The following is a 21197-nucleotide window of genomic DNA, read 5'->3' as shown; positions in this document are numbered from 1 at the left end:
GTCCTTCTGCCCTAAACACTTGCCATTATTTACATAACATACATCATTATTAGACACAGTAAGTAATCTAGAGATGATTTAGGGGATTTGGTAGTAGTATAGGTATAGGTTGGACATAGCCCAGATGCCCCAGTGGATGCTGGAAAATGCGCCTTGCTTGGCTCCCTTAAGCTTCTCCTTAGTTGCCTCTGGAGCAGTGGATGCTCATCATATCCTAGTCACAACTCCTTTGCCCCACCCGTCTTCTTCTCTTTTTTATTTTTTATTTTATTTTTTTGTCAGTTGTAGGACTTGAACTCAGGGCCTGGATACTATCTTTGAGCTTTTACTTGTGCTTAAGGCTAGTATTCTACCACTTGAACCACAGTACCATTTCTGGTTTTTTGAGTGGTAATTGGAGATAAGAGTCTCATGGGGACTTTTCTGCCTGGGCTGGTTTCAAATTGCAATCCTCAGATCTCAGTCTCCTGAGTAGCTGGGATTACAGGTGTGAGCCTCAGACACCCAGCTTTCACCCAGAATCTGCAGGTTATGCTTGCCATCTTATTTCTTAGCTACCACAAATACTCAAAGCCTAAAGCTATTGTGGCAGCCATGCCACAATAGTCATTTCTTCAAGACTGAGAAAACCAACATCACTGGAAGTGACAGTTTTAGCAAGTATGACATCTATTATTAATCAGGTATTTGGCCACCTCTCCCTGTACTACAAGAGTGAGATGATCAGGCCAGATGTTCACAGCTCCCACCTGTAATCCTAGTTATACAGGAGGTTGAGATCTAAGGATCATGGTTGGAAGACAGCCAGGGCAGGAAAGTGTGAAAGACTCTTATCTCCACTGAACAACAACAACAAAAAAGCTGGAGGGGGAGCTGTGGCTCAAGTGATAGAGTACTAGCCTTGAGCAAAAGAAGCTCAGGGATAAGCACTCGCCCTGAGTTCAAACCTCAGTACTGGTGTTAAAAACAAATGCAATCAACGTTGTTACTGTATCTTACTTTGTTACCTGGTATATTGTATATACATTTATTTGGTTATTTGAAATAAGGAAGGAAAGGGGAAAATAAGGGGTGGGGGGGGAAAGGAGGACAAAAACATGAGAAGGGGTATCAATGTTTGAGAAGTAATGTACCCACTACCTAATGAATGTAACTGTAACCCCTCTGTACATTACCCCTCCAATAAAATGCAATTTAAAAAATGCAATCAGTTCATGTGAATTCTCAACTCAAACTTTTTATTCACTTTCTATTACAATTTAAATGAAGCCCGGATTTTATTCCCTGTGGCCTGTGAGGTCTGACCCTGCCTCCCTCACCATCCTTGTCTTCTCTCCTTTCCTCTCTCCCGCTCTTCCCTCTTTCCTTCCCTCTCCCCCTCTTTGCTCTTCTCACTGTTTTCTAGCTATGCATAGCCTCTTTTCCTTTTTCTTCCTTCCCACCTGGTGGCCTTGGCACATGCTGCTTTTATTCATGGCTTAGGTTTTATGTAAGTATCCCCTGTGAGAGGCCTCTCCTTCACCAGGCTGTGCTCCCAGAGTTCCCCCAGTCCCTCTCTGTGGCCTCTCCTTTCTTCTTCATTGTGTAAGCCATGGTGCCATCCTTGGTGCCCCTACCTAATGATTTCCTGTCCCAACTGAGCCAGTGTTTCCCCTGGAACAAGATTCATGTCTCTTCTCTTGCCTGTATGTTTCCAGAATCTTAAAAAACATAAAGCTGAATTGATTTTTTTCAAGTGTCTAAATCTTTGACTTCGAATAAGAAAAACTAGGCAAATTAAAGGGATTATTGTTTTTAGCCTTTTTAAGCTATTAAAACTATTTTAGGAAAGACATAGGCTGAACATTAGTGGCCTTACTACAAAGGAAAACGTTCCATGTGGTTTATTGTGTGATTTGGGCTATTTTTAAAACAGAACGATAACTTAAAAAATGGAAATTGAACATTATAATAATGAACTTCTCTCTTTCCAAATATATATATATACACATATATCTATCTATATAGTAGGTTCAATTCACTAATATGTTTAAATTTTGGCTCTGCTCCTTAAACCTACTGCAAAGATCACATTAGAATTCAGTTTAATAGACATTGTAAGCACAGTATCCAATCTCACATCATCCTGCTGGGCTCTTTTATTAGGAGAGTCGCAGGAAGCTGAGCCCGAGGCTGCTAGGCACATTGTGTGGTATAGCCAGGGTTGGGAGTGGAGCCAGATCTATTGTTTATGGAATATTCTCTCCATCTTTATCTGAGGGGTTGCTATTGGTATTGACTTTTGAGAAACTACTTCTCTGACCTGATCTCTCAGTTGGGGGGGAAAAAGCACCCTGCTGAAATGGCATCTGTTTAGGAACAAAAATTTTTTAAAAAAGAGATCAAAGTAGCATAAAGAAAGAAAATTAGGAGAAACTCTTTAACAAGTAGCTTGATGCTCATCTTTTAGGTCTGTTAGAGACGAAGTTCAAACTTTCTCAAGGTCATTAGTCCTTTATCTCTTAGAAAAATCTCCATGAATGGAAGAGTATCTGTCATTTTCTTTTTTTTTTTTTTTTTTGCCAGTCCTGGGCTTCAGCTCAGGGCCTGAGCACTGTCCTTGGACTTTCTCAAGGTTAGAGGTTAGAGCTCTACCACTTGAGCCTCAGCACCACTTCTGGCTTTTTTCTATGTATGTGGTACCGAGGAATCGAACCCGGGTCTTTGTGCATGCTAGGCAAGCACTTTAACCACTAGGCCAAACTCCCGGCCAGTATCTGTCATTTTCAAGATGGATTGCTTAGGGCTGGATTTACTTAGCAGGTAACAGAATGTCTTTTGTTTTGTTTTGTTCTCTGTCTTTTATTTTGATTGGTCATGGGGCTTGAACCCAGGGCCCAGGCACTGTTCTTTATTGTGCAAGGCTAACACTTTATCACTTTGAACTACAGCTCCACTTGTAGTTTTCTGGTGTGTAATTGGAGATGAGAGTCTCACAGACCTTATTACTATGACTTCAAACCTTGATCCTCAGATCTCAGCCTCTTGAGTGGTTGGGATTACAACTGTAAGCCACCAATTCCCTGCAGAATTAAAAAAAAAAACTTTAGGAATAAATACCATTCATGAAATTAAGACCTTTAAGTTCTTTGTGATATTTATTACTGTTCCTTTTTTCCCATAAAGAGGAATATACTCATTCTCACAATGAATTCCCCCCAACATCTAGGTCTGTCACTTGAGGAGTTTATAAATATTGTTAGAAAAAAGAAGGAAGCGCAACTCTATCGAAATGAGATAAGACACATCTTCACAGCTTTTGACGTGCATTGTAAGTGTTTAAAATGTTTTGATACTAAAAATTGCTGCTAAGGAATTAGAAGTAGAAACGGCTCAGGGAATCATATGCAATATATACTTGGGAGAGTATTGTACAATGTATTCTTTAGCTAATACCTTAGGTTTTAGTAGGATTTTTTTCTATTGTGATCTTAAGTTTTTGGCATATACCATCAATGAAATAATATTTGCACTTTTATATAGCTTATATACTGTACCTGTGTACTTTCATATTGTACCTATGTTGTAGTGACAGCATGGGTGGACAGCCACCTGTGGAAGGATGGGAGACTGTGCTGCCTCTGTTTACAGCTCTTGTGTTGACCTACACATGGCTGTGGAGTTGTTTCCCATGCTGGGTATGGCTGAAAAGATGTCTACAGAAATCCAACCCCACAGATCCACGTGAGATGAATGAGAATTCTAGACTGCATGACTTGACTGCTGTTAGGATTTCCTTCTGTATATTAATATATCATAAATCTAATATTAAGCACAGAATAGAGTGAATCCTCAAAACTGAAATGTTTTTGCCAGCTCACAGACTCAAAGTCTAATGTCCTTAGGGTAGCCATAGCTCTAGATAGTCCTCTCTTCAGGACTGAAAGAACCAGCACAAAGGGAGAGCTGGCACTGACCTTCAGGGTAATTGGGAAATGTACTGAAGGGGAGAATTTCACTAGATTCTTAAATTCACCCACTGAAATCATCCCAGATCACCATCATGTAAGCTCACCTTTACATTAGTGATTTTTTGCAATATCATATTTAAATAAATATTTGAACTAAAGTAATAAGTCACAGACTTTACAGAAGTAAGTAAATGTTGTATTTTTTTCAAATAGATCGTGGATATTTAACTTTGGAAGATTTCAAAAAGGCATTTAGACAAGTGGCTCCCAAATTGCCAGAAAGGACCGTGGTGGAGGTGTTCAGGTAAGGCTCTGAAGCCTTGAAGTCCATCTTTACCATTTGAGTGACCATTGTCTCTTTATGGGGAACTCTGTGCTGTTGATATTCTGCTGTTAGATGCTTCCATCTCACTACGTTTCATAGTTCTTGGAAGGAAATCTGTAGTTAGCTATGACTCCAGCCACACCTCCCACAATAGGCTATGCTGAAAGGAGCAGGAAGGAAGCAAGAAGTTGATATATTTACATTATCTACTGAGAAGTGTGGAACTATATTTTTAAATATGGACACTGAGGTTCTCCCATGGTGTGGGTTACATGTGGCTCTTGAGTTGTCTGGAGAGAAAGAATGAAGGTGACCAATGATAGCCTTTGTTTTCTAAGCTATACACACATGCCTGATAAATGTGGATTTAAAGATTATATTATATAGCTCTTAAAAACTAATCCTGACAAAACAGACAAGTGGCTTAAAGGTAGTTTCTGCTCAGTAGTTACAGATTGAAGGTAATCTTAATAGCTCATGTGGACATGAGAAAATGGCAGAGCTTTCTCTTCTCTGACATCTACCATAAACTGTCAACCAAGTATGTTACTTAGGATTTGGTGAGAGTTACTCCAGCAAAAATGTAAATGCATTTCTCCCATGTATAAAGAATGGCAACCTACAGCTGCATGATTGTAGCATGGTTGTAAAGGTCTGGGTCTCCCTTTCTTGTTGCTATGGCTACCTATATACAGCTTCTTTTTGTTTCAAGATGGCTGCTTAAGTTACAGCCATCAAATCTAAATCCAGCTAGTATATGGGAAAGGAGGCAAACGATCTTCCCTCATTTTAAAAGGCTGTATATTTATTTCTCCTTATATCCTGAGGACCAATATTTCCATTGCGGCTATGTACCTCTGCAAGGGACCAGGTAGAAGGGTTTAGGAAATGGAGGCTCTGCTTTGGACTAATCGTCTTCCCACTATCAGAAGTTCTAAGGCTGAGAAAGGAGAGAGATGGATAATGGGAGACCAAATATTCCCATCAGAGCGAAAATTTAATGAGCCAGTCCTCCTCAGTAGAAATCATTGAACAAGTTATTTGATTCAGGATTCACATCATCACTACCACCATCACTACCACCGTGATGTATATGAATTCATTTGCTGAACAGTTCACAGGAAAACAATCCTGTGCAAGCTACTGAAGAGGAGCAGAGAAGGCTGCAAGCCAATATTACTTGCTTCATTCAGCGAAAGCATTTTCTTAAAGTATATCAACATCTTTTTATACACTTTGTGAAGAGATGGGTAATTGAATAGCAATGTACTTCTACCTTCCAGAGGTTGTTTTTAACAAGGGAAATGGAAAATTGTAACCATTTGCCTTTTTAAAAAGCTGTCCACATTTGCTGACCATTATATGTTTAAGTGGTTATTGTATATGCTGCATTGAGGAGATTTTTTGAAAAATACACTTCAGAGTGCCCTTTCCTGGTAGAAGAAATGTTTTAGCAATGAGTGAGAAAACTATCTGCTCCCAGAAGAAATAAGAGAAAAAATGAGAGCATATTCTTTTTAATATAGATGTTTGAAAATGTGATTATATTAAAAGTTGGTAGGTGCCATATGCTAAACATTTTCACATCTCTGCTTACTAAATTGAGAAGGAAGGTTCTAACCTGGGTTGAAAAAAGCTCATGAAGAGTTAATGGTTTTAGGGGACTTTTTTGTTGTTTCGTTGTGTTTTTTTTTTACTCATTGGCAATACTGGGATATAAACTCAGAGTTTCATGCAGGGTCTATTGCTTGAGCTATGTCCGAAGCCCTTCATGTTTGTAGGATAGGATCTTGCATTTTTTTTGCTTCCAAGCCTTTCTTTCAGCCCTATTTTTCCCTGGTTACTTCTGGGATAGTGTCTTGGTGGATGCTTGAGCTGTGATCCACCTATTTTAGGTTATTTTTCTCCCTGGGGTCACAGTTGTGCAACACCACCTCTAGCTTCTCTCTGCTGAAATGGAACCTTAGTTTTAACCATCCTTGTAGCTTAGGATGATAACAAGCATGTCTCAATGGTTGAGAATGGGTCTCAAAAACTTTACTCTGTGGGCTAGCCTTGACCCACAATCCTCCCTTCTCAGCCTCCTAAGTAGCTAGGATTACAGACACGAGCCATTGTCACTTAGCTCCATATCCTCAAAATATTTTTTAATATATCTTATTATTTGATAGTATTGGTTAGCCTTTCTATATCTACTTTAAACTCTTATAGATGTGATTGTTATATGTAAAGGAAGGAATAATTTTTGAGAGTTTTATTTTTTGTAATTGCTTAGGGCATGCAAATTATAATTTTGTTCATGTGCCAAATTAATGAAAGCAAGGTTTGGGCCTAAGGAGAGAGTTATGAGGAATAAATTATTTTTCTTGTATTGAAGGATATTTTCTATAAATCAAAAAGATCATAAACAATTTAAAATTTGTATTTCAAAGTTGGAGATGCCTTTCAATGTTTACAGCTTGTAACTTTCTTCTTAGAGCTAGTAGCCATAACTTGTTTGTCTGTATACTAAAATAGAAAAATTGTATCAAATGATGCTATATTGTTATGTAAAAGTTGTTTATTCTTTTCTTAATCTTTTAAAAAATTTATTTCCCACTAAAACTGGCAGAAAGTTTAAGAGCTGGATAGCACTGCAACTGTAACTGTAGAGTTATATCAGATAGTGCTGTTTCTAGCACTCAAAGATTCAAACAAGAAACATCTTTCCATTTTAATAGAACTTGTTGAGACTTTTGTATGGCTTTTAAAAAATCTTTGGTGACTCTTAGTGAGGATAGTTAAAACTCTTTAACTTGGTTCTCCATCATCTGATCTCTTTTCCAACATCTTTCTAGACTTTCTTTCATTAATCCTAAACCCCTGAATCTCTTGTGGCATAGATCCCTTGATCACATTTATATATCATTTTGTTTCTTTCCCCGGCCCCAGTTTTCCCTATGTCCCACCAATCCAAATTTGAATTTTCTTTTACTATCCTACTCAATAAATATCCTTTTTTTCTTTTCTTTTCTTCTTTTCTTTTCTTTTCTTTTCTTTTCTTTTCTTTTCTTTTTGTCAGTTGTGGAGTTTGAACTCTGGGTGGTGCTGTCTCTGAGCTCTAGGCTACCACCCTACCCTTGAGCCATAGCTCTACTTCCAGTTTTCTGGTGGTTAACTGGAGATAAGAGTCTCACAAACTTTCATGCCTGAGCTGGCTTTAAACCATGATCATCAGATCTCAGCCTCCTGAGTAGCTAGGATTACAGATGTGAGCCACCAGCACCTGGCTCCTTTTTTTCTTCTACATTGGATGAGCTTATCACTTTCCCATAAATTTTGATAATATTTATTGTTACGTGTTGCTTTGATTGGATAAATAAATTATGGTGTTTATCTCCACGTGATACCAAGCTTCTGGATTCATGGATTAATCTCTGTCCCTGGTATGATTGCCTTATGCATTGTAGTTAATAAAAAAATAAATAGTTGTTGGTATATTGTCACTTGCTCTTGTTACATAGGCACAGTAAACTTCTCACAGTTTTCTTTTTGGTGTATTTCTTGTAAGTGAGGAATGAGTACTTTAAGCTGCAATCAGAAGCTTTTTCTTTGTTTTATTTCTACACATGATTTTCATCAATGAATCCAACCACTCTCTGTGCCTTGTTCTGGGCAATTTTCAGGTCATGGTTTGGCCTCAGCTGTCCTCTGGGAGCTGGCTTAGCAATTCCTTTTGACTTTGCCTGCTGTCAGCCACCTGTGTCTTTCTAGCTGCTGTCCCCTCTTCCTGGGCAGCTGTATGTTCATGCCTGGAGGTTTGCCTCCATCTTACTCTAAACACTGATCTCTGTGTATTTCCACTACCTATCAATTGGCAAAAAGCTTTGGAAAGCTTCTTCTGCTTTCTTGCTACTCAATGAAAAGTGGATGTGCACAAGGCCAGTGCCCTGATCCTTCTCCACCCTAGGATTCCTAGAACTCAGGAAGACTGGCATCAATTGATGTGCCCTGAGAAGACTAAGCTGGCAGTGTGCATGGATAATTATAATGTAAGAATTCCCTTTCTATTCCATGGGAGCCATCGAAAAGACATAGAATACTTAACTCCTCTTTTTAGAGTATTGAAAATTGGTTGAAAACAAGAATGCCATGAATTGTGGAATAATATTAATGTCAGGTGTTAGTGGCAGCAGAAGTTTAGGAATATAATTTTATTATTTTATTTTGTGCTGGTCCTGGAGCTCGAGCTGAAGGCCTGGGAACTGTCCCTGTTCTTTTGTGCTCAAGGTTGGTAGCTCTACCACTTGATCCACTTCTGGCTTTTTGGTGGTTAATTGGAGATAAGACTCTCGTGGACTTTTCTGCCTGGACTGGCTTTGAACCTCAGTCTTCAGATCGCAGCCTACTGAGGAGCTAGGATTGCAGGTATGAGCCACTAGTGTGCCACTGGAATTCTGGGAGCATCACATATGTTTCATGCCATGGCCACAGTAGAGGAAAGGACAGCCATGAGCTGTGGTAGAATGAAGCAGGTGCTTCCAGCACATTGGGTAGAAGAGACTTGACAGAGCCAGGGAGCCCAAAGAACAGTGGTGTAAAACAGTGTTTATTTCTTCAAATCACTCACATCTCTTTCAAAATGTTATTCCTTGGGCTGGGAGTTTGGCCTAGTGGTAGAGTGCTTGCCTAGCATGCATGAAGACCCAGGTTTGATTCCTTGGTACCACATACATAGAATAAAAAAAGCCAGAAGTGGTGCTGAGGCTCAAGTGGTAGAGCTCTAGCCTTGAAAAGTCCAAGGACAGTGCTCAGGCCCTGAGTTCAAGCCCAGGACTGGCAAAAAAAAATGTTATTTCTCATTATGTAGCCTCCTATAATTCCTTTCAGTTCCTTTCTATAAGCAGACAATTTGTTACATATCAGAACAATCCCTAATAAGAGCGAGATTCCTATTCATTATTTTGCACATTAGAACGAGTCTACATGCAGTCACATGACCTCAAGATGATCACAGTTATCAGCAGTGAGTAATAACTTGGGAGAATGTGGTTATTGATCTGTAAGTATCTTCATGCTTCTTTGTATAGGGAAAAAAAGACTTGAAGTTATATCTTACCCTTTATAGCCACATATAGACAGTAATCGGCAGGTACACCTACGAGGCTACTGTCCTGCTTATTGGGATTCTTCATTTCATGAATTTTTGTGTCTTCTCTTCAATGGTAATACATTAATTTTTAGTTCAGTTCTTTGTTAAAAATCTTACCATCAGAAGTACCTTTTCCTGATTACCTCTCACTGTGCTTACTAGTTGGGAAGAATACATATGCATGAGGTTTCCATCTGCCTCTTCTGTGAAGGACTGGTAGGGCCTGTTACATGTCATATATTTTTGAAGAAAGCTGGACTTCAAAAATGTAGCTATAAATGGCATCTGTATTAAAGAAGGTAAGTTTGGAGAGGGCAATCTGTAAGGGAAGGGTGAGAAGAGGGGTGGGGAGCAATTATCACTGAAGTACTTTATGTGCAGGTATAAAAACAGAACAATGAAATAGTTAAAATAGAGGAAGGGAGAACAAAAAGGATAAACAGAGGAGGGGGATTTGATCAAAACAGGTTATATGCATGTATGGAAATATCATGAGACCCCTTTATACAATTAAGATGCAGGAATGTTACCCTGATTTGATGGTTATATTGCATATATACACACATGTTAGAATATCACACTGCTTGCTATAAATAGCAGTGCAGCTTTACTTTTAGATCACATGAAGTTTTGATGATTGTGTTCAAAAACAAATACCTTAAAACAAAAATTTTTTTTTTGTTGTTGGTCTTGGGACTTGAACTCTGGGCCCGGGTGCTGTCCCTGAGCTATTCAGCTCAAGGCTACTGCCGTAGCCCTTGAGCCACAGTGCCACTTCCAGTTTTCTAGTAGTTAATTGGAGATGAGTCTCTCAGACTTTTTTTGTGCCTGGGCTGGCTTTGAACTGTGATCCTTAAATCTCAGCCTCCTGAGTAGCTAGGATTACAGGCATGAGCTACTGTGCCTGGCATTTTTTCTGTTTTTTTAAAAAACATGATTTTATTGGCTTGGGATATAGCTCAATGCCAAAGCACTTATCAGGCAAGTGCAAAATCCTGGGTTTACTGTCCAGAACCAAAAGGAAAAAAGTACAGTTAAAGAAGAAAAAGTATATATAATGTTATTGTCATCATTAAGGTGCTGTACATAGGGTTACCATTTCATCAGTAAGAAATGAGTATATTTCTTTCCAGACAAGGTCACCCCTTCCTTTGTTTTCCCCCAGTTTCCTCCTCTTGTCTGTACCCACAAGTTACATCGTTCATATTCTGTACATTGTGTACTATGTGGAAATGCATGCATGCACATCACATAGCCCAGTTGATGGGGAGATGCTCTCAGTTCTGCACAATAGTTGCATTTAAATCATTTTGTCATCAGCTGTTTCCCTGCTCTTAATTTTGTGGAAATCTTCCTCCAGAAAAGCAAATGGCACACAAACACAAGGTAAAAGTGAATGTGCTTAGCGTGTGCAGTGTTACAGTGAAAACTTGAGATTTGAGATTTGTGGTAAGGCCTTGTGTCTTTAATGGAAGTTAGGTAGCATTATGGGAGAAAATACTTGAAGCATCCACAAGATAGGACTAAACTATGTATCCTGGGCATACTCAGTTTTCCCCCAGTAGTCATTTCCTTGGAAGCGTGCCTGCAGATACCAGTCTACTGTAACCAGTATGTGTTAATTAGAAATGCCAGAATATAAATTCAGCCATATAGATAGTTTTGTGCTAGTCATTGTTTTACACACGCACACACATACACACACGGCAGTTTTCCAAGTGCTCTTGATTGGTTTTTTTCCATAGATAAAAATTACAGTTGGGAGGTAGTCCTTTTACCAATGTGATGCTTAGAACTGGTGATAGAATGAAATTTAGAAACTAAACTGGGAAACACAAGTTTACAATATGATAATGGGGGTAGGGAAGGAAGAGAAGAAAATAGACCAGGGAATAAGTAAAAAGACTGATACTTAGGGGTGGGAGTTTGGCCTAGTGGTAGAGTGCTTGCCTAGCATGCATGAAGACCCAGGTTCAATTCCTCAGTACCACATACATAGAAAAAAGCCGGAAGTGGTGCTGAGGCTCAAGTGGTAGAGCTCTGGCCTTGAGAAAGTCCAAGGACAGCGCTCAGGCCCTGAGGTCAAGCCCAGGAGTGGCCAAAAAAAAAAAAAAAAAAAAAGATTGATGCTTGATTGCATAGATTTTCAAAGAGAATGTATTATTTTGGTTTCTTAAGTGAAGCCAACTTAATTTATGTTATAACGGATATATTATTTGATAAAAAGAATTACTTAATCTCTTTCACATTTAGGATGCTAAGATTGTATATTCCTCTCTTATGTGAAACTCACCCAGATATAAATTATCAGCATAAAATAGTTCTCATCCTGAAAGCTGGCCCCCCTCTGCTCTCAACCCACCTACTTTCCCAACCCCACCAGAAGGAAATTTTCTCTGCATACCACTTTAACTCATCTTTCATATCTTTTTTCTTCCTGCTTTTATGTAGTTACTTGTTGATGTATATTCTTTCCAGACCTAGATTGTGTACTTAACAGGAGCAGACACAGCGGAATATTCATGCCCAAACCCCCAGCCCACAGTGCAGTTTTGTATTACATTTGGCTACATTTTATGTAAATGAATGGCTGTGTAGAGAATGTGTTTCATTATGGGTTTTGCTGGCTTGCTTGCTTTTCTCCGCAAATACAACACCAGTGCCATCAAAGGATCCTGGAATCCAAGCAGACCCAAGCTGGGAAATGAGGAGATCTGAGTTCCAGTCCCATCTCTGCCACAGGTCCTTCTTTCTATAAATCACCAAGCCTTCACGATTTGCTCCCAGCATCCCCAAAGGAAGGGTTATGGTCTGGCAAGCCTCCAGTTCTGAAATTCACTGGTGGGGTTATTTACCATGGAGAGTGGTGTTGCAGACTCCTTTATTTTTTGAGTGTACTATAGATATTATTCAGAAGCCACCACAGCATGAATACAGATGTGGGTCTGTCAATGTGACAAAGACTGTTCTCTGGAGGAAATTGCTGGGCTTGACAGCCATCCAACTCTGGGTTCAGTTTTTGAGATGTCACTATAACAAGTATTATGGCTGCCTTTCCAGTTTCTCATTTACATGTAGGGTTGGATTCGCTGTTCCTGCTGTAATAGCACGAGGGCTATTTTTCTTTTAACTCAACTGTCACATAAGAAACTGCCGCCATGGTTTCTTTCTATGACCAAATGTTGCTAACCCATTCAGTCATCTTTGGTGTTATTAATAGCCACATGTCATGAATATATTCATGCCATTTTCCTTTATAGAAAATGGAGCCAATTCCCTGTGTTTTTCCTTCATAATAGATGGAGAGCTTCTGGAGGGAAATTTTTAATAATATATAGGTTCTTAGAAAATAACAGAAACCTGTATTCACTAAACAACTATATCTTAGGTGATACTCATATTAATAATCCTTTAAAATGTCATGGGGAAATTGACTCAGTATTCAGAGCCAAGCCAGGTGCTGATGGCTCATGCCTATAATCTTAGCTCCTCAGGAGGCTGAGATCTGAGGATCAAGGCTTAAAGCCAGCTAAGTAGGAAAGCCTATCTCCAATTAACCAAAAAGCCAGAAGTAGAGCTGTGGCTCAAATGATACAATGCCAACCTTGAACCAAAAAGCTAAGGGTCAGTGCTTAGTTCCTGAATGCAAGCCCCAGTATTGATATGTGCACCCACACTCATACATGCACACACACACACACACACACACACACACACACACACACAGAATTAAGAACCACATCAAAATTTCAAAATCATTGCCCTAAAATCAGTACCCAAGATTTCTAGTTTGCATTTCCTGTATGTCAGAGCAGCCTATGAATCTGCCACCTTAAGCCTTGCCATCGTGTCTGCCTACCTCCTACCCAGCCCCTCTCCTCCAGCAGGCTGGCTTGAATAGATATATCCCTTGCAGGAAAGGGGGCTCCCGAGACAAGTGGTATCAGCCTCGGGGAGCACACCGACATTGCCTAATCTCAGTTCACGCCACAGGTACCAAGTCCAGTGTGTTTTACTAATAGATCCCGGGATGATGGATGCACACATTAAAGTTTGAACATCGCTAGTCTACCTTCTCATTAAATTTAGAATAATGAGAGTAAAGTATCATTGTATTTTAATGTTACTTCCTGACTCATTGCCTACCACAGAACATCTAGATTCATTCACTTGAGCTACAAGACCTTGTCAGCAGAAACCAGTGCACTGTTTTTCCATATGCCCCAACATTTTCTACATCTTAACCCATCTCCAATCTGCTTGCCATCAACTGATTGTGCATCCTGTCTGTCCTAGTGTTTCTTATTCCAAGTTTACTACTCTCCCTGCTAGCCCCATCTCTACCTACTTTTCTAAACAGGATCCACTCCTTTTCTGAACTAGCCTTCCTTTTCTTGTTCCAGACCACAAAACCATCTTTCCTCTTTCTCAACATTGCTGTAGCACATAAATGGAGTCCATAAAGTAACTATGACACCAACCACCAGGATACCATTCCGAAGTATCAACTATATGCCAGGCAGTGTGTGGCAGGAATCTTATGGGAAGCTGATGGGTTTGCCTGTCTGTGTCTACTTTATAGTTGAGGAAAAAGCTTAGAGAGATCAAATGATTTTTTCAAGTCCACTAGCTGCTTAGCAGTGGCACCAAGTTCCAAACCACCTAGACTGACTTTGCAACCTGTGCTCTTCATTTCTATTCTATGCCTCCCCCCCTTTTTTTTAATAGTATTAATGCTCTGAGGGTGCATGCCACAAATAGGAAGCAAGGCATATTGGCCTGTTCAAAAGTATTCATGACAAATCTGGTTGCATAAGCCTGTAACCCTCCCCTGTTTATGTGAATCGGTCTGGTTTGAGTTGTTCCTGTTCAGAGTTCATCTGATAATCTGCTGTCTAAACGAAAGGAACCATTTAGGACAATGCCCACCGAAGGAAGCGCACGCAGCTCTCATCACGGGAAGCTGTGGTGGGTGTCCCTTCAGTTTGCTTCCATAGGAATGTGGCTATTAATGCGTCTTGTCTGGAGAAATTGTATACAGTATTAGACTGTATACAGTTAGACTGCAGAATCATGATGGATTTAAAATGGACCAATAGCGGGGTGCTGGATTCTCATGCCTGTAATTCTAGCTACTCAAGAGCCGGAGATCTTGAGAATCAAAAATTCAAAGCCAGCCTGGGCAAATAAACCTGAGATTCTTATCTCCAACTAACCAGCAAAAAAAAGTGGAGCCCAGAGCACAAGAAGCCAAATGAGGGCTCAGGATGCTAAGTTCAAGTGTCCCAGTGCTCACACACACACACACACACACACACACACACACACACACACACACACAATCAATGGTAATGGTCCTGTTCCAGTGGAGTTTTATTACAGTTTTAACTGGGACAAAAATGCAAAGCTCTCATAAGGTAAAATTACACTTTTAATTGGTTGCTGTTAGCTCAGCATTGATAGCTTACTCAGCTTCTCTCTTCTCCCCTCCTGGCTTGTAATCTGCTGCTAGTAGTGAAATCCCCCAGAGGCATGGTTTGAAGCTCCTTCATTCCTGCTTTATCTCTTGCTCTGCCTGTCCCCCTCCTGGACTTGTTGATAGCTCATTGGTACATTGCGTTTACCCACTTCCTGAGCCATTGGCAGGAGATACAGAACACAGCCTCACACTGTCTCTACTCTCCACTACTTATCACTGACTCCTTCCTTCTCTCACCTATGGAGCTATTACAGTTTCAGAAACAGGGCCTGGTGGTTAGACATGTATCCCAGACTCCTCCTGTTGTTCACCATCATCCCTCTTTCTTCTGGTGCCATATGTCCCTTGTCCCAACATCTCTTTCTCTTAGATGCTAATACACGCCAGGAATGTACACCATTTTGCCTTTCTTATCTCCATTTAAACCCCAGCCCTTGGTCTAGAGCCTGTACCCTTGGTTCTGAACTCTGCTGCAGGACCACAGTTCTTGTGTGGGCACTCCAGTACTTGGACCTTTAAGAAAGATCTAAAGCTCACTTTCCACTTGCTTTCTTCAAAGCATCTTCTCCCCAGTACAAGCATCGGTTCTACAGTCCATCTGAGTATATCTCTCTTATTTAGTGTGATGTCTGAGAGACCTGTGAACTTTACTCTGTCTGTATGCATGGATCCCTGGCCACCTGGTCGGGAACTCAGCATGCAGTCACATTCCTATTTCATACCACCTGTGGTCTTCCATCCCCACAGTGTTTGGAATTTCCACCCCCAATCCCTGTACCCATTTTCTTTCTCCAAGCCTTGGGTAATTCCAGAGTGCTATGCTTTCTAGGCTGAGGTTGGTATGCCATACCTCAGGCCATATCATTCCTCTTCAGTCCAGGTTGTAGATATGGGGAAAACTGTCTTTTTAAAATCGAAATGTGGGGCTGGGAGTTTGGCCTAGTGGTAAAATGCTTGCCTAGCATGCATGAAGACCCAGGTTTGATTCCTCGGTACCACATACATAGCAAAAAGCCAGAAGTGGTGCTAAGGCTCAAGTGGTAGAGTTCTAGCCTTGAGAAAGCCCAAGGACAATGCTCTGGCTTTGAGCTTAAGGTTCAGGACTGGCAAAAAAGAACCCCAAAACACGTTTGTGCTTTGGTAGGACATAGGTGGCTCACACCTGTACTCTTAGCTACTCAGGAGGCTGAGATCTGAGGAAAGCCAGCCCAGGCAGAAAATTCCCAGTGAGACTCATTTCCAACTAACAGCTTAGAAATCAAAAGTGACACTGTGGCTTAAGTGACAGAGTGCTAGCCATGCGCACAAAGAGGCTTAACAAAGAGGCTTAACGACAGTGCCCAGGCCCTGAGTTCAAGTCCAATAATGGACCAAAAAAAAAAAAAAGATGAGTGGTGGGGTTGGGACATGGGGAGCAAGACATGAGAAAGGGTATCAATGTCTGTGAAGTAATGCACCTTCTATCTGGTGAATATAATGTAACCCTTCTATTAATTACAATAATGTTAATGTTATTTCAAAGTGACCTCATGTAAGTACATTTTTCCCTGTTCAAACTAGCCAAACATGAGCAGATTGTGAACTTGAAATCAGCCAATCTGAGAAGAGGGGCAGGGCCTGCTGCATTACTGATAAATAGGGAACCGCCTGCTTGCTCTGTGTGCTGGCTTGCCAGATTTTTGGCTGATGGCACATCGTTCTACCAGTAGCCACGTTTGTCTTGCTGAGACAATTTTTTTATTTTCATGTCAATCATTGTGACTCTAATTGTTCCTGGAGAGCATTTTTCAAACAAGGTTTTGGCACATCACTGCATGTGTCCCCGCTCCTGGCCCTGTGGCCATTCTCTCAAGCCTCAGCTTTCATGCCCAAGCCAAGTCATTAGAGTTGTAATTATTTGTGCCCTCTGCAAGGGCCTGTTCTCTGAGGGCTGCGAACCTTCCCACCTCTCTACATGGAGATGATTTTGCTTTCCATTTCTTGGAGAAGGTCAGAGTCTCTTACCTTCTGTGTCTTCTCTCTACTTCCAAAGCGTGTGCCAGCATATCTTCTGTTTTGTTGCTAAAAGTTCCTTTCCCTTCTACTCCTTTTCCAGTTGTTCCATCTCTGTTTCCTTTTCTTTTCTTCTTCACTTCTTCCTCACCTTCTTCTGATCTGACATTTCTCCATCAGTCATACCTTAATCTATTCAGAATTTCCATCCCTGCCTGCCCACAGTCTTGATATCTGGTCTCTCCAACTATGCCTTTCCCCAATTATCCCATGTTCTTTATCTTAAGGTTTATTATTGCCAGTTTCTCAAAACAAAACATTTTGCCTTGGGCTCCTGTCTTTGATTCCTGTTTTTTTCCAGTCTCTGTACATTGTGCAGTTGAACAGCCAGTAACCTTGGCTCCTGTCCACTGAATACCTAAAATATGTACATTACGTTCTTCGGGTGACCCTTTACATTGTCTTGTATTCTTACCCATTTTTTAATAAGAAGAAGCTGATTTAATTCTTGTCTGATTTATAGAGATAACCACAGCATTAGGATCAGTAAAAGATCCCAATTTTCCTCAGGAATGAAGAAAATTCACAGCCAGCAAAATTCCTACCCATTTTACAGTGAAACTAAGATCCCTTTGTAGCTAAATTCATTCCAAACTAGAGTTAATTCTCAATTACTTATAGTTTGGTAAAAGAAAAATCTCATAGGAAAATGACATTTCAGAATTTTTATTTGATGTAATCATGTTGCTGTTACTTCTTAATGGTCAAATGTTGTTTTGTGTATGCTGGTCCCAGGGCCTGAAATTAGTGCCTTGGCGCAGGCTCTCAGCTTTTGTGCTCAAGGATAGCGTTTTCCTACTTGATCCACAGCTCTACTTCTGGCTTCTTGGTGGTTATTTGGAGATAAGTGGACTTTTCCTGCCTGGGCTGGCTTGGAACCTCTATCCTCAGATCTCAGCCTCCTGAGTAGCTAGGATTACAAGCATGAGCCATATGCTGGAACCTTGCAATGGTCAAGTGTTTTTGCCTCGCCTCAATGTTGTATCTTCTGATTTAGGAATACAACTGCCTAATAATGATGATAGAGTAAACTGAACTTTCATTTAAACTGCCTGCACTCCCCATCTTCACTGTAGCCTTATTTACAATAGCGAAGTTAAGGGAATAGCTCAAGTGTCCACCAACGGGCAAATGGAAATGATGGTATGTAATACATATGGCTTATACACCCAATAGGATATTATTCAGCTTTAAAAAAAGATAATTTTGTCATATGTAATAGTTTGAAAGAAGTTATACTACGGGAAATAAAATAGACATGTCTGCAAAAAACAAATGATGTGTAATATTACTAGTCTGTGGAATCTAAAATAGTCAGATTTGGACAAATAGAGGGTAGAATGGTAAGAATGGAGGCTGGGGAATGGGAGAGAAGGTAAAGCAGTCAAAGGGAAAGACTTTCAGTTATGAAACAAAAAAATAATTCTAGAGCTGATGTACAACTTGATTTCTGTAATTAGTGATGCTATATTACATGCTTGAAATTTGCTAAGGGAGAAGTATTCGCTTGTCCTTACTACACAGACACACACACGCGCGCACACACACACACACATAGAGGAACTGTGTCAGGTGCTGAATTACCCATTAGATTGATTGTGGGGGTAGATACATAAAATATTTCAAAATGACAGATGGTATAACTTAAATACACACTATGTTTTGGCTGTCGTACTTCTGAAAGAGGGCTGTATAGATAGATGTAGCATGGAGGATCATGTTGAAGGGAGTATTTAGAAACAAAAGTAAAAATTACAAATGTTCTTCTTAACTTGTGCCTCCAGGTAAAAAAAAATCTCACACACAACTGTGGCTGGCCCCCAAAAAGAGGAAGTAGGGAAATCTTCCTGTGTTCCTTCCTCAAAGGAACTGAGTTATGTTTGTTGGGGAGAGTATTTAGTGAGTATATGAATAAACAAAACATTCACAGGAGTAAAAGTAAGAAAAAGAATCATGGGCTAAGTTAGAGCTGCTGCTGGGCTGTTAACCAGTGATCTTCCCTATCAGGTTTTCAAATTTAGACTTGAGGGACATGATTTTTTTTTTTTTTTTTTTTTGCCAGTCCTGGGCTTGAGCTCAGGGCCTGAGCACTGTCCTTGGACTTTCTCAAGGCTAGAGCTCTATCACTTGAGCCTCAGCACCACTTCCGGCTTTTTTCTACATGTGGTACCGAGGAATCGAACCCGGGTCTTCATGCATGCTAGGAAAGCACTTTAACCACTAGGCCAAACTCCCGGCCGACATGATTTTTTCTTAAAATACAAAACTAATGAACACATTTGTTTAGAGATTTAACTATTCATACAGTAGCTTTTAAGTTATCAGGAAGCTTCTTGTGGAACGCTAGCCTCAAAGTTCAATTTGATTATTTCAGTGGTAACTTTGTCTGCTTCTTGCTAATACATTGTCGGGTAGAGGGGAACCTGCTGTGTCACAGTGCTATTGCCATTCACTTTTCAGGTGACAGTTTCATTATGACCACTGGTAGCTAGAAGGACTTTTCATAGATGATATGTACCTACAAATCAGTTGTTTTGTAGAGAAAATTACTACTTCTGGAACACTTATTTTTACAGATTGACCCATTGTGTGGAGATCACATTTATAACCCAGGGCTCAATTGTTTGCTGTCTTTCTATGGGAATCCTTTACTAGTTCTGATTCAATTAGACAGAAAGGCAAGATAAATAGCAGTACATACAGTACATGTGTCAGATAGCAGAAGCCATTTTTGAGACAGGGATCCTAAGTAGGATTTTTAAAAAATTTCTAAATGTAGGGCCGGGAGTTTGGCCTAGTGGTTAAAGTGCTTGCCTAGCATGCATGAAGACCCGGGTTCGATTCCTCAGTACCACATACATAGAAAAAAGTCGGAAGTGGTGCTGAGGCTCAAGTGGTAGAGCTCTAGCCTTGAGAAAGTCCAAGGACAGTGCTCAGGCCCTGAGCTCAAGCCCAGGACTGGCAAAAAAAAAATTCTAAATGTAAACTATTCTTAAGCCATTTTTATTCCAATTAACCAAGGTCTATGTAAATATTGTAAGTTAGCATGCTATTCAATACCATTTACTTTATTCTTTTTATTTCTAATTTGCATTACAATTCTTAGTCTTTAGTTTTTTAAGGTTTTTTTTTGAGTATTAGTTTATGGTACAATAAATCAAATAGCTGTAGTGGATAGATTTAGTTTTTGTCTAATGACTTCTCCTAACCAAAATATACCCTCTTCCTTGTGTGAAAAAAAAAGCTGAGGTGGATTGTTAATAATTTAGCTGACAAAGAAAGGCATTTCTAATTTTATTTAGTGACTGATATAAATTACTTTACCATAAATTAAATGTGAAATAAATGTATGATTCTTTCTCAGTGAACAGAAATACCCAGTACATTTGTAGTGAATCTTTTTATCCAGTTGGTGGTGCTAAAAACTCTGATAAGAACCTAGAAAGAAAAACAAAAAAAAAAAAAACAAAAAAACACGATAACCTGGAGTCTTTCTTTAAAAAAAATGTTCATTTATTAGTTTTTGAAGAATAAGTACCAAAAAATATCTACCCAAATAGCTACATTTCCTAAGGTTAGGAAACAAACCAAATCTCTCAGATGTTCAGCAGAATACCTTTCTAGTAAATTCCTGTCTGTATGTATTTGGCCTGTGTTGATATTCCACATGCTGGAAATTGCGTGGTTGTGTAACAACAGACTTCTCCTTCAGTAGCCTTTAGCCTGCTTGTCTGCGACTTCAGGCTGTGGCTGAGAATGTGTGCCAGGAAAAATCGAGTGGTAGTCCCAGTTATGTTTTGGTGCCAAGTTTAGATTTTAAACATATTGACTTAAGGAATTATTACCATGATTTAAAAATATATATACAAATGTGTTCTTGTAAGGATATTACACTTTCAGGGGTTGAGCTTGTTTGGTTAATCCTTTTCAGTTCTTTTTGTAAAGCCCTGAAGTATTCTAAACGGAGGAGGAATGTGCATGACTGTTGCATGATTGTGTTATTGTTATGGGTTGTGGAGCTTAAACTCTAGAGCTCTACTTCTTTGAGCCACAGCACCACATTTAGTTTTCTGGTGGTTAATTGGACAGTAGAGTCTCATGACATTCCCACTTGGCCTGACCTTGAACTGTCATCCTCATCTCTTAGCCTCCTGAGTAGTAGTAGCTAGGAATACAGATATGAGCCACCAGCGCTTGACATGACTGTGTTTTGAGACACAACATAACACAGACTCTAGAGTTACAAAGACCAGGTTTTGA

General features: G+C 39.9%; 1 protein-coding gene across 2 annotated transcripts in view; it reads left to right on the top strand.

The window, feature by feature from the left end:
- Efcab11 (EF-hand calcium binding domain 11) overlaps nucleotides 1–21197 on the top strand; it is a 132449-nt gene that overhangs the window by 18585 nt on the left and 92667 nt on the right. For both annotated transcript variants that reach the window (XM_090344684.1, XM_090344683.1), the window contains exons 4-5: nucleotides 3209–3310; nucleotides 4164–4254. In XM_090344684.1, coding sequence (XP_090200810.1) covers nucleotides 3209–3310; nucleotides 4164–4254 — 193 coding nt within the window. The remainder of the gene's footprint in view (nucleotides 1–3208; nucleotides 3311–4163; nucleotides 4255–21197) is intronic.

This window comes from Megascapheus bottae, chromosome 14, assembly GCF_031878675.1.
Source record: "Megascapheus bottae isolate mThoBot1 chromosome 14, mThoBot2.hap1, whole genome shotgun sequence".
NCBI lineage: Eukaryota > Metazoa > Chordata > Mammalia > Rodentia > Geomyidae > Megascapheus > Megascapheus bottae.
Note: the sequence above shows the minus strand (reverse complement) of the source record. Positions and strands in the feature narration are given on the sequence as shown.